The sequence below is a fragment of the Montipora foliosa genome, chromosome 7, assembly GCF_036669935.1.
Source record: "Montipora foliosa isolate CH-2021 chromosome 7, ASM3666993v2, whole genome shotgun sequence".
NCBI lineage: Eukaryota > Metazoa > Cnidaria > Anthozoa > Scleractinia > Acroporidae > Montipora > Montipora foliosa.
The window spans coordinates 4,339,261-4,351,760 of record NC_090875.1 but is presented as its reverse complement, the minus strand read 5'-3'; the positions used below and the strand labels follow the sequence as shown (position 1 = coordinate 4,351,760).

At 37.7% G+C, this 12,500-nt stretch overlaps 1 protein-coding gene and 1 pseudogene across 1 annotated transcript; both read right to left on the bottom strand.

Annotated features, from left to right (window-relative positions):
- Positions 1-5,534: 5,534 nt before the first annotated feature.
- On the bottom strand, positions 5,535-8,285 carry LOC138011063 (uncharacterized; annotated as a pseudogene).
- Positions 8,286-9,345: 1,060 nt separating this feature from the next.
- Positions 9,346-10,431, bottom strand: LOC138010536 (uncharacterized). The gene has a single exon (XM_068857517.1). The coding sequence runs from the start codon at positions 10,429-10,431 to the stop codon at positions 9,346-9,348; it is 1,086 nt and encodes a 361-aa protein (XP_068713618.1).
- Between the last annotated feature and the right edge of the window lie 2,069 nt (positions 10,432-12,500).

Genomic DNA, 12,500 nt, shown 5'->3' with positions numbered 1-12,500 from the left:
AATGATCTTCGTGCATTCCAAGCAGCGATTGTCAGCGCAGATTATAAAAATGTGTCAACAATCACACAGACAATGTTAATGGACCAGGTGTAACATTTGTTACCCGTAAGCATATGTCCTGGGACTTGTAACTGTTAAAGTAGCCACATGCAGTGTTTAGCTGTAAACTTAATTGCAATGATCTTCGTGCATTCCAAGCATTTTATTGTCAACGCCAATCACAAACACATGTCAACAATTACCCGAAAGCACATGTCCGCCGAGGGACCTATGTTTTAACTTGCGAATCTACAGTAACTGGCGCCGTCACGGAACGTCTCAACAAATCTTAGTTCAAAGAGGGAACGTCAAATTGCTAATCGTAACTCTACAGTACAATAGTGGACTTTGGTATTATGTTATGTGGATCCATAAAACTTCGTTTGTTGGTGGCCATAAACCGGAGTTGGAAGTAATGAAATCATTAATTGTAAATTTTCTTCCGACATTTGCAGACTGGGTGGCGCGACATTATTTACAGGACTGTATTTTCTGCGGGTTTTTTATAGGATCGATGCAATTTATGACATACTTTCAATGTGCAATTGCAGACAGTTCTGTCCGAGAAGTTGAATTTTGCACGATTGTTCGTTATTCATGCAAGAATTTCTTGCAGAAAGGGACTGTTTACGCACTAAAATAAATACTGAACAGCGCGTGGTTAAAATTAGGTCTTAAGACCTAATCTACTCCCTCCAAATCTCCAAAACTAGGAACTACGACAAATCCAGAAATATCTAAACATAAATTGTGAGTTTCGCTCTGTGAAAGATTAGAATAAATGTAAGTGGAAGGGTTGTAAAACTTACTAAGTAACATATTTTTTTAAAACTCGTTTTGTGTAACAAAAACCCAACTGATTTATTTTAAAGTGTTTACAAGTACTTCACTCAACTTTTGTTCGTTTATTATTGTAGTGGTTAATTGCCTCCTTGCTGAGAAATGCAACATTGGTGACAAGTACAAAATAAAGTGAAAACTAACTCATCATGTACGATAACGGGAGGTAATCTAGGTAAAGGTAACAATGATAGGAGTAACCGTCAATTTCAAACCTTAAGATCAAAAAATTAGTTTACTTAGTTGTTTTTTGTCTTTTTAAATTATGAAATGCAACATAGGTGACAGCTAGTATAAATCAGTGAAGTCAAAACTAACATCACGGTATCTCACAACTCCATTGATAACAATTTATGGTAACAGTTAGATATGGTGTAAAAACTGTTGGCTAGTTACTACTGGTTAGCTACAGCTGATGATAACGGGAGGTCATCTAGGTAAAGGTAACATTGGTGATTACATTGGTAGGAGTCACCGTAAATTTCAAATCTTTACACAAAAGAATTACTTGACTCAGTTCTTCTTCGTCCATTTGGTCCACGTTCTTCTCATTAGTATTAGTACTCATGTAGTCTACGATTGCCTGGATACTGGGTGTGAACAATGTGTACCATGACGTTTGACCATCTCCTTGAATAGAAATTCTTGCTGCTGTGTTCTTTGAGCTTCTGTCTTTCAGAAAATGGCAGTTGCAATTGGTACATTTCAGCATTGGCGACTCTTGGCGTGATTGAACCTTTTTCTTGCAATTGACACAGGTGAAATACTTCAGGATTTCAACGGTGAGCACTTGGGCGCAGAGAACTTCAGCTTCTTGTATTTGACGTTTGAGAGTCTCTTTCGCTTTCTGAATGGCTTGTGGCTCTAGTTGACTAAGTTGATGTTTCGAAAGTAATAATTTGGTTTCGGTAGTGGAGGACAAGTACTTTTGGCCGTTATATTGTCGTATGCGGATATTTTGTATTTTGTAGTGTTGGCCATCTCAGGCAGTATTTATTTGTTTGTTCCACAGCGTCACAGGTATTGAGCCGTAGTCGTCAACTAAAGAAGTTTCTAGCTTCGTAAGGTGTGGCTTACTTGCCACTTGTTCTGGTTTCTTCTCTCCAAACAGTAAAAGGCCCCGGATGGTAACGATTTGGTTTACTTTGATTTCAGCAACATCTTTTGTTGTAGTTATGGTAACTATCTCATTAATTTTTCGGAATGAAAAATTGACCTCCGTGTCTTGTGCGTCGTCAATCTCCGTGTTTTTATTCACCCAGATGACATCTTCCTCGCTTGGATGAGGGACAAATTTTGTTAGTTTGCACGGTGAGCAGCTTTCAGCCTTGCTTTCAACTTGTTGTTTGTGTTTTTTTGGCGAAAAGCGTACAGCTTTCACCGAAGAATCATGTTTCTGCACCGTGAATGAAAAGTATTCTGATCCTTTTGAAGAAATCATGTTTGAAGTTACGTTTTGTAGATATCCAATGAGACATGGAGCTGAAGCTGTTGATGGTGGCGGTGAAGTTGCGGCTGAAGGAGCGGTTGAACTTGCGGCTGAACTTTCGGCTGTACTTTCAGCTGCGATAGCGGCTGAGCGAGTGGTTGAACTGTGGGCTGAAGGAGCGGTTGAAGACACATTGGCATCACTGGTTTTCCAAGTTTGAGTGGAGGGCGTTTTCGTGGAATCTGAATAATGTTGAATTAAACTCTGTCAGAAAATACTAGTTTACTAGTTAATAAATATGAAAAGATAAAGATGCATACCATTAGCAGTTCTTCTGCGCGTTTGTTGTGACATTTTAGCAAGACTGCAAAAATAGCAGCTACTTGCTATTAGCACACATGAAACGATAAAGCTTCTTCGCCTTCCTTGCGACATTTGAACAACGCCCTAACTGAAGGCGAATCAAATAGATGCTCCAATAGCCATGTGATCTACTTACGTCATCACTACGCCCTTAGTAAAACAATACCAGGCCAGTGGGGGACGGACGGCTGCCTTGGCTGAAAAGGTTTGGGGAGAGTACGTCTCTGTGGTGTGCTAAATTTTACATTAGCAAAGCAAAATATCAAAAAACATGGGCTAAGCTAGGAGTTTCTCACGGCCAAATGGCTTCGCTCAAAGGACGATGGCCGTTGTTCGCCTTGCTACGAGGAATAGATTATTTCTGAGCAAAAGCGAATGGCATACACTTTGCACAATAACAACAATTTGATGGATAAAATATATAATTTTGGAGACAAAAATCTCAAAGAACATTGAGTGAAAAACACAATACAACAATACTCAAAGAAGGAAAATAGCATCGGATAGTATCCAGATATAAAACATCTTCACTCAAAGCAAACTTAACCCAAGAAAGACAACCTCGTGCTGAACACGAATATTTCACTTGACTCACTTCGCCATTCAAACACCTTTGCCAAAACGTATCATGAATTCACGATACCGATTTATAAGTATATGAGAGTCAACCTTGACACCATCTTTGACTTAAACTGACTTTAAAGGATATAGACAATAGTATCCAAAGGGAGTTCTTAAAATGCCGAGATGTCCGTTGAAAAGGGCTAGAGAAGCGAATTCTCAAATGAATGATCATATACCTGCCAACTTTTTTTTTTATAGGCGTGAGATTTTTATCCTGGGAGTGGTGAGATTTTGAAGACGACACGATCATTTCCAAAGACGTCCAAAGTCTTCCGAAGAAGTCCGAAGTCTTCCGAACTCTTTCGAAGATGTATAAACGCTCGCTCCCAGTGCTTTTCACTTCCAAAATCAGAGATCGCGAGGAAGGTATTGTGATTTATTCATTTTACACATGGTTTTCGTTCCTTAGATGGGTCTGAGTTAACATATTTTTGAAAATTGTGTCAAGCAAGATGGCAACAACTCACATATTTTCCAATCAGGCCTGACAAATTGGCCCGCAAGCGTGAGCCGGCATGAGATCAAAGTTTTCAACCCGCAGGCGTGAGAGTCAGCACGTATATGATCAGTAGTATACTGTTGTTGCAATGGTTATCTCTCTCTTTGTGGTGAAGTGCTCCATAAAAGGAGGAAATCGAAGCTAATAATGCAAAAATTGAGGAACATTTTGTGAATTAATAAACATAGGCTTTCAGATGGTTGTTAACATACACTGGGCAAACACTTTTAATTGTACGTACAATTGACATTATAGACAAGATATTAATTACTGATGTGACATTGACTTGTTCATGAAGTCTCAATATAGGTAAGGAAGAGAAAGTATGCATTTGAGCCGTGGCGTATCAGCTGGTCCTTATGTCTGGTTTTCGTAGCATCAAGCTGCTGGTAGTATGTTTCAGGAACATATCACAATGACCTTGACAAGGGCTCAAATGTGGACCACTCTATTTGCAGTCCAGGGCCCGGTTGTTCGAAAGCCGATTACCGTAATCTGGGATTAGCGTGAACTTTCGTTTCATGTTTTTGACTTTTTGGAGAAAGTTTCTTTTGCTTATTTTCGTTTTTCAAGATTGACTTCTTCTAAAGTAAAGTTTTGCCGAATATCAGCGTTGAACAACATTTAGGAGTAGAGAAATAAACTCCTTGGTTAATTTTTAATCTGAGATTAGCGTTAATCGGGTTTTGAACAACTGGGCCCAGCGCTTTAACCAAACATGTACATGCAAGTGTTGAATTCAGAACTTGCCAGCAGTATTAAAATCCAGTGAAGTCCTAACAAGTTCTTGTGATTATTGTACACAGATTGATATATGTACAATGTTGTTTCTTTCTTGGCTTGTCAACATTAAGATTGTAGCAGATGTGGTAAAATTGCAGAGATCAGGTGTTGATATACAGTCAATTGTCATAATGGGGAGTGATCCACATTCTATGACTCAGTGTGCTTCACTTCACTTCCTAGATTCTTGTGCTCACATCGTATGGTGTAGACATCTTTTGTTGTCCTTAGTGTCAGAATTATCTTGTTTAAACTTTAGCTGTTCAAGGTTCAAGGGCCACTGTTTAATCAACCAATATTGATGATCAAGACCTCAGGAAACGAGTTTGTTATTTATTTTAATCAGGCCTTCAAGTTGATTTGGAGACAGTTCAAGCAACTGGCACTTCTTCTGCCTTTGGGTCTTAGCACAAATGTCACCACCGTCAATTGTGAAATTCTTTGACTGGACCTGTTTTAAATTCAAAGAAACCAACATATTAGAATTATAATAATTATCTATAATTTATTGTTATTTGCAGAAAATTCTAATTGTTGTTAGACTGGTGCACTGCTGATAAAATGTCAAAGTAGTTCAAATTAACTAATAGTATGAGGGTCGACGCATGGTTGGAGTAAAAGGAGGGGGGAATTAAGACTTACCTGAATATGGTGTGTGTGACATGGGGTTGTAGAAGGCAAAAGTTGCTGGATTACCAGCAATATTTTGATCATAGAAGTCTTTCGAGAATGATAAATTTTACCATAAAAATAGTACTCAAAAGTTGGTCATTTTAACTTTCTCTTTTAAAAGGGAGATAATTCGTTCTCATAGTGATTTGTTGGGTAGTTTCAGCATTGTCTCCAATTTATGGTTTTTACATTATTAAGTAATTATTTGTACATAATATTGTCAAATGAGACCCAAACTGTTTTATGATCACTAAAATATGTTTCCAAAACGCCTGCTTGTATATCTTAGTGAGATATGTTTGTATATATGTGATCAATGACTGTTTTGTTGTCAGTTGTATATGCTGATATCAACTGTTTGTAATGTTTATCCCTCACTAGTAGATTAAATAAAGGTCTTCTTTCTGTTTTAACAAGCCAGTTGATATTAAAGTCTCCAAGAATAATCATATTGTTGTCTGGCGTGATGCTATTTAATGTTTCAGCAATTGCTTGAGAAAGCTGTCTTACAGGAACCTTTGGTGAACTATATATCCCTAAGATTGTCCAATCCACTAACCTTGTTATCTTAATTACTGTTATTTCAAAACCATGTATATTGTTACAGTACAGATATCCTGATAAGGGTGGGATTTTACTGTACACAGCTGTACCACCATAAGGTCTTGATGCATCGCTGGAATTAGAATCATCATTTCGAAAAAGATCATAACCAGGAATATAATACATCTCATCAGGATCTTGAAAACTAAACCTTGTTTCTGCAAAAATGTTAATATCAGCACTTAAATAATTTAAGTCTTTACATAAATCTTGAATGTGTTTATGCACAGACCTTGCATTAAGATAGCACAGTTTTAGAATGGATCCTTTTATCTCATAAAGTGGGGATATGCAGAGCTTTAGTTTTGCACTTGTTCTTAATCGTTCCATTTCTTTCTTAACATCTGGATGAACAGCAATTTTACTTTCACATAGGTCAGTTATATATAATCCTTCAATAGTAGTAACTCTACTGAGCCCCACATAATGTATGTGTGGAATATTTCTCCTGGTACTGAAGGTCACAACAATTTTAGTCTCAGTATCACCTTGTGACCTGAGGATTGTTTTTGCTGCTGCTGGACGTAATGGAAACTGTTTTCTAACAACTTGTGCTGTTTTGTTTTTACCAACTGCAAACTGAGTAGTCAAAGGTTTTATGGGGGTCCATGTATGCTCAATTCCTTGAAGATACAAATGTCTATTTTCATTTCTAGTTTTCTGACCTACATCCAAGTGGTCAAACTGCACCCATAGAACACCAGATGGTTTATGTTGCTGATGCAACTGAACTAATTTAATGACATTTCCAGCCCCATTTGTCATACCATCTTCAGTTCGTATGTTCATGACAAGTTCAGTTCTTTCACCTTCAGCAAGACAAAGCTGCAAGGCCAACTGCTTTGTTTTCCTTGGATCCTTAGGTATTTGTGTTAATATTTTGTCTCGTAGCTCTGGAGAGTTAGCTCCAATAACACTATATTGAGCATTAATTCTGAACTTGTTTCCTCTAGCTGCGTTATGAGCTCTGACATTAAATTCATCTACTTTAGCATTCTGCATAAATAAGTGAGGTGCATCCAGTGGGTTATTGATGTCTTCTTGTATGACTCTCTCTTTAAGTTTTGAAATGTCACTTTCCGTGTGTTTACCTTCACGCAACCTATTAAGTAGTTCTGCAAACAGTTTGCTGTCTCTTTGACGCATTATTTCTTTCAGTTCAAACATTCTAGTGTTGGCACCATAAGTTTGGGGCAAGAACTGCATAGTCTAAACTTTTTAGGTCTTTAAAAATATACCCATCCATAACAGGCTCTAACTGGAATAAATCACCAATAGCAATGATGCTTACACCTCCAAAATCTTCTGTGCAACCTTTTATATCTTTAAGTCTATTGTTTAGCTGTATGGCAAACATGCTATTTCCTACCATGGAGATTTCATCTACAAAAATCAATTTGACACCTAAAAATTGACTTCTCAAGGTGTTCAGTCTATTTGAATCAAGCCTTTTATAACTTCTCAGGGATTGATTGGCAGGAACAGCAAGAGCACTATGAACAGTGTCGCCTTTAATGGTATATGCAGCTTTTCCAGTTGGTGCTAATAATAGACCTTTTACCTGATGAAAATCATCACCAGCTCTAGTGTTATAATATTTAAGTGCTGCCTGATACAAAGCCTTTGTTAGATGTGATTTGCCAACCCCAGCTCCTCCACTCAGGAAACAGTAAAAAGGGGTTTCTGAGGTTTTAATCTGATGTAAAATGTGATAAAAAAATTCCTTCTGCTCTTTATTTAGAGTCTGGACTATTTGACGATAATCATCATCTGGTAATTCATTTAATATCAGTGGCTCATTCAGTGCTGCTGATGGGATGCCCAGATCATCAGACAAGTCGTAGTTTTCACTGAAATCAGTATGTAAATCTTCAGTACCCTCAGCTTCATCTTGTAATTCAATATTTTGTGTGTTGGGTGCTATTACATTAAACTGGTCTTCATTGCAATCTGCATTTTGTAAATGTAGTTCTATCTACAGATAGCATACTGTAACATTTGTTCATCTATTTGTTCTTTCAACAGAAGGTAATGCTCCTGATATGAAGAACTGCTCCCTATCAAATCAGCTTCTTCATTTCTCCATGAAGTAAAAAGCATAATAAGCTCACGGTAGTGTTTTTCTGGTTGAGATTTGACATTGAACCAAACACTTCTAATTATCCTTGGTTTCAAACGCTTTTTGGGTTTTCCTTGTTTTTCAATTTGCAAGGTCTCTTTGGCACAATCCAAAAGTTCATCATCATTGATTTCATCATCTAATGTCTCCAAAGGGAGATTGTCTACATCCACACTTTTTGACTTTTTTGTAAAGGACTTGTGGCATGAATCATACAAAGCAGCCCAGTCAGCTAAAGTAACATTTTCAAGGCAAGCAGGTCTTTGTATATACCTGTGTAACAGACCGTTACAATGAATTTGATATGAAGTCATCATCCATTTCTTCAATTTCATTCATTGATTTTAACAGTTGCACTCTTTCGTCAGGAGGGGCCGTCGGAATAAAGATCACTTCTCTAGAACTTTTTCGCATTGGTAGTTGAAGAACTATGTAGACAGCTTCTTGGGCACTTATTTCCACACTATTTAAAAATTTGTTGCCTATGTCTCTTATTTGTTTCTTTATACTAGAATTTCCATCTCTGGCTTCATCACATGCTTTTTGTAAAAAAGACTCATTCCTTTTTGCGCCTTTGAAATGTAAGACACAATGTACATTGCACAAGCATAAACATCTAGCACAAATTGGATATCCATATTTGCCCTCCATGCACGTAGACAGGCACTATTATAGTTGTTCACTCTCAATTCATGTGGATTTCTTTTCAAAAACAAGGTGGGAGAATTGAGCCCAGATCGAATAGCAAGATAGTAGTTTTGTTCTGTGACATTCAGGTTGATCAGTAATTGGTCAAATGTGATTTCTTCACCTTCTTTCATGTCATTTAAATGTTTATTGATGTCTTTCCACATATCTTTGTGTTTTCTAATCTCAGTTTGAGACATATCATTGCCAAGAGGATACAAAATACTTGTTGACTTCATAGGTGGTTGTGGAAAATTAAATCTGCATTCTGCTTTTTTTGACTTTTTACGACAAGTTTGGCAGTGCCTGTGAATTTGTCTGTCGACAAGAGGTCCTAATTCTTGACCACTACTTGGTCTTTCACAAGTGATTATTTTGTCTATGAATGATGTGACATCTTCATCTTCATCACACCCATACACTGGAGCATCCTCAAGCCAAATTAACATGTGAATGTGAGGTGAGCCCCTCTGTTGATTTTCCACTCTGTAAAACCAGTCTGCCATTTTCCCTAAGGGCGCAGCACTGCTCATTAAAAAATGCTTTAAGAACTGATTGAATTGATAATCAAAACGGCGTGCACAAGTCACCGGATCACTCTGAATTAACTTACACTTTTCTTACCAGTTCAAATTCTCTAGTTCATTATCTGAATAATCCTTATCATCAACAAGCTTGCCAAGCATTCTAAGAAGATGTAAGAAGATGTATCCACTGTGTTTCAGCTGACGAAAAACTACAAAACAAAGTAGCAGGTCCTAGTTGTCCGATCATAGCAAAGATATCTTTTTTTGCTTTCTCAAAATAAGGAGGTGAGCCACGAAGTGCTCTTAAAAATTTGTAGCCTTCATCAAGACGAACTAATCTTTCCAAGGTACCTTGCTGCTTTAACTGACCAGCTGTGAGAGTTCCATTGTTACCTTTACATTTTCGTAAAGCTATTTGAGATTTTCCCAAAAGAACCTTCATTTGCAACTTTTTAGTTTTAAAAAATATATTCTCCACACAAAAAGCAGCTCGTCGGTCTGCTCTTCTCAATTCTGACTTGCAAATATCACTGTAATGAACATTAACCAATCTCTTATCATTTTCAGGTCTCTTTTGACCTAAATATATTCCTGGATATGCTAACTCTTCGGAATATGTGTCTCTAAATATACTCAAAGGTCTATTTCCTTCTCCAGGTGCAATGTTGTAAATTTGTGCTCGTTCACTGTCCTCAAGGAAGTCAGTAGCTGTTAACATAGTATCAGTTATTCCTGCAGGTATTTCTGGATCAACCTCAGTCCAACCATCATCTAGTTGTTTGCTTTCATTGGCAGTATCTTCAACATTACATGAACTATTCATTTGGTAGTTAACTTGTGAAAGATTCTCGCTGTTTGTTTCACTTTGAGGCAAGTTTACATTATAGCTAGATATTCTATCTTCACTAAAGGAAACTCCTTGTTCTCTATAAAGAGCACTGTTAGTGGCTAACCACTTTGCTGCTTGCAAAATTTTATATGGTCTCACATTTAATGACAATGCAGAACTCTTATATTGCAATCGCCTCTTTAACTGAACTTTGATTGTACCACTTTCCTGAAGTAGCCGTGGTAACACATTAACAGTACTGTTAACATCTGCTGGTACATTTACAACATTTCCTTTAATTTTCAATTGATTTCCTCTTGGAGCTTGCATAAGCTTTTGAAAAGCCAGTCTAGGTGCTAGAAGTCTGCACTCTAATTCATTTAAATCAAAAAAGTCTGGTTTTAATGGAAATGACATTCCATTTTTAGCTGCATAAGGTGGGATTTTATTTTTCTTTAAATATCGAAAACAAGACTGACAGATCCACTCAATGCCATCAACACTTGTCTTATTTAGTAAATACTTTACCATATCAGGATTAGAAATTTGCAGCTTTTTGGCAGCAGTAACACTGTGTTTATACCACAACTGGTCACAACAAGAACATATGTACAAAGGGCCACTGGACACAGCGGTATGAAACTTTCTAATTTCATCAGCAACAGTTGAGCTGTTGCAAACATTTACATGATTCCTCAGGCTCTGGGCATATTCACGCTGTTTTGTCAGCCTCTGTTCTCTGCATTCAGCAGATTCATTTACACGCTTTTCATTCTGACATGTACGCATGCTTGCAAGTCTTTTTTCTCTAAATTCAGCAGATTCATTTGCACGCTTTTCGTTCTGATGTGTACGCACGCTTTTAAGCCTTTTTTCTCTACATTCAGCAGATTCACTTGCACGTTTTTCTTTCTGATGTGTGCGCATGCTTGTTAGCCTATTTTCTCTGGATTCAGCAGTTTCATTTGCACATTTTTTCCTATAGTATTCCTGTTGGCAAGCTAACCTCTTTTCTCTAGTTTCTTGATTTTCAGTTGCCCTTCTCTTTTTGTTAGATTCACGTTTGCCTGCTAGCCTCTTTTCCCTAGCTTCTGAACTTTCATTAGCCTGTCTTTTTTTCTCATATTCACGTCGAGTAATCAACTGTTTTTCCTTTATTTCGCTTATTTCACCTGTACACTTTTGTTTCCTGTTATCAACACTTTTTTCATCATTTTCATTACCCGAAGATATATGGTCACTTTTTGGGTCCTCCTGAACATGTTGCGTATCGATTTTACTAGCACTGATAAAGATATGTACACTTTTCATTTCAAAGGGAACAGTACCTGTTTGTACAAGTACAAGGAAAGGTTACGTTTATACAAACGTCGGCCGTGTAGCACTTATATTTTAAACAGAGTTAACTGAGTAGAGGGTAATGTGAAGTGCTAGATTTCTATCCCATATGAACCATGTGAGCGTTAGCCCTACTGATGGAAATGGGCCCACACAAGGACAGAGAAAAACTCTGACCAGGGTGGGAATTGAACCCACGACCTTCGGGTTAGATCTCCGCCGCTCTACCGACTGAGCCACAAGGTCAGACGGGAGCAGGCCGTGGGAAGTGAAGATGTTAAAGTCACGGCAATGAACATGTACAAGTACAAGGAAAGGTTACGTTTATACAAACGTCGGCCGTGTAGCACTTATATTTTAAACAGAGTTAACTGAGTAGAGGGTAATGTGAAGTGCTAGATTTGTATAAACGTTTGTATAAACGTAACCTTTCCTTGTACTTGTACATGTTCATTGCTGTGACTTTAACATCTTCACTTCCCACGGCCTGCTCCCGTCTGACCTTGTGGCTCAGTTGGTAGAGCGGCGGAGATCTAACCCGAAGGTCGTGGGTTCAATTCCCACCGTGGTCAGAGTTTTTCTCTGTCCTTGTGTGGGCCCATTTCCATCAGTAGGGCTAACGCTCACATGGTTCATATGGGATAGAAATCTAGCACTTCACATTACCCTCTACCCAGTAGCTGTTTGTAGACAAGACATTTGAAAATATGATGTAACGTTTTCAAGCCCTTCAATGCGGACGAAAGTACATCTCCCAAATGAATCTGGCATCCCATACAAATCCCTTGAATGAGAGTCAAAAATTCGGAAGCTCTGCTCTGAATTCTTAAAAACCGCAACTGTATTAATGCCGATAGTTAACAAACAACAATTGTAATTCCGTTGAGAGTTTGAAAATACTTCTAGAAGTGAATTTCTGAGAGACATGTATGGACCAATGTTTGATGTCATGAACAAACTTCCAGTAAATGACTCACTATATTGTAATGAATACACTTTATCAAATATTGAAACCATGTCTGGAACAGCAGTTAACAGCAAATAGTCATTTGTGCGCACAGAACATCTTATAGAACTGTATAGATTATTTCCAATGACCAAAATATTGTTCGAAATAGAATTAGTCCACAAACTAATATCTTGTATTT

Coding starts and splice junctions, on each gene's coding strand:
- LOC138010536 (XM_068857517.1), bottom strand. CDS start 10,431: ATGTCATTTCCATTAAAACCAGACTTTTTTGATTTAAATGAATTAGAG.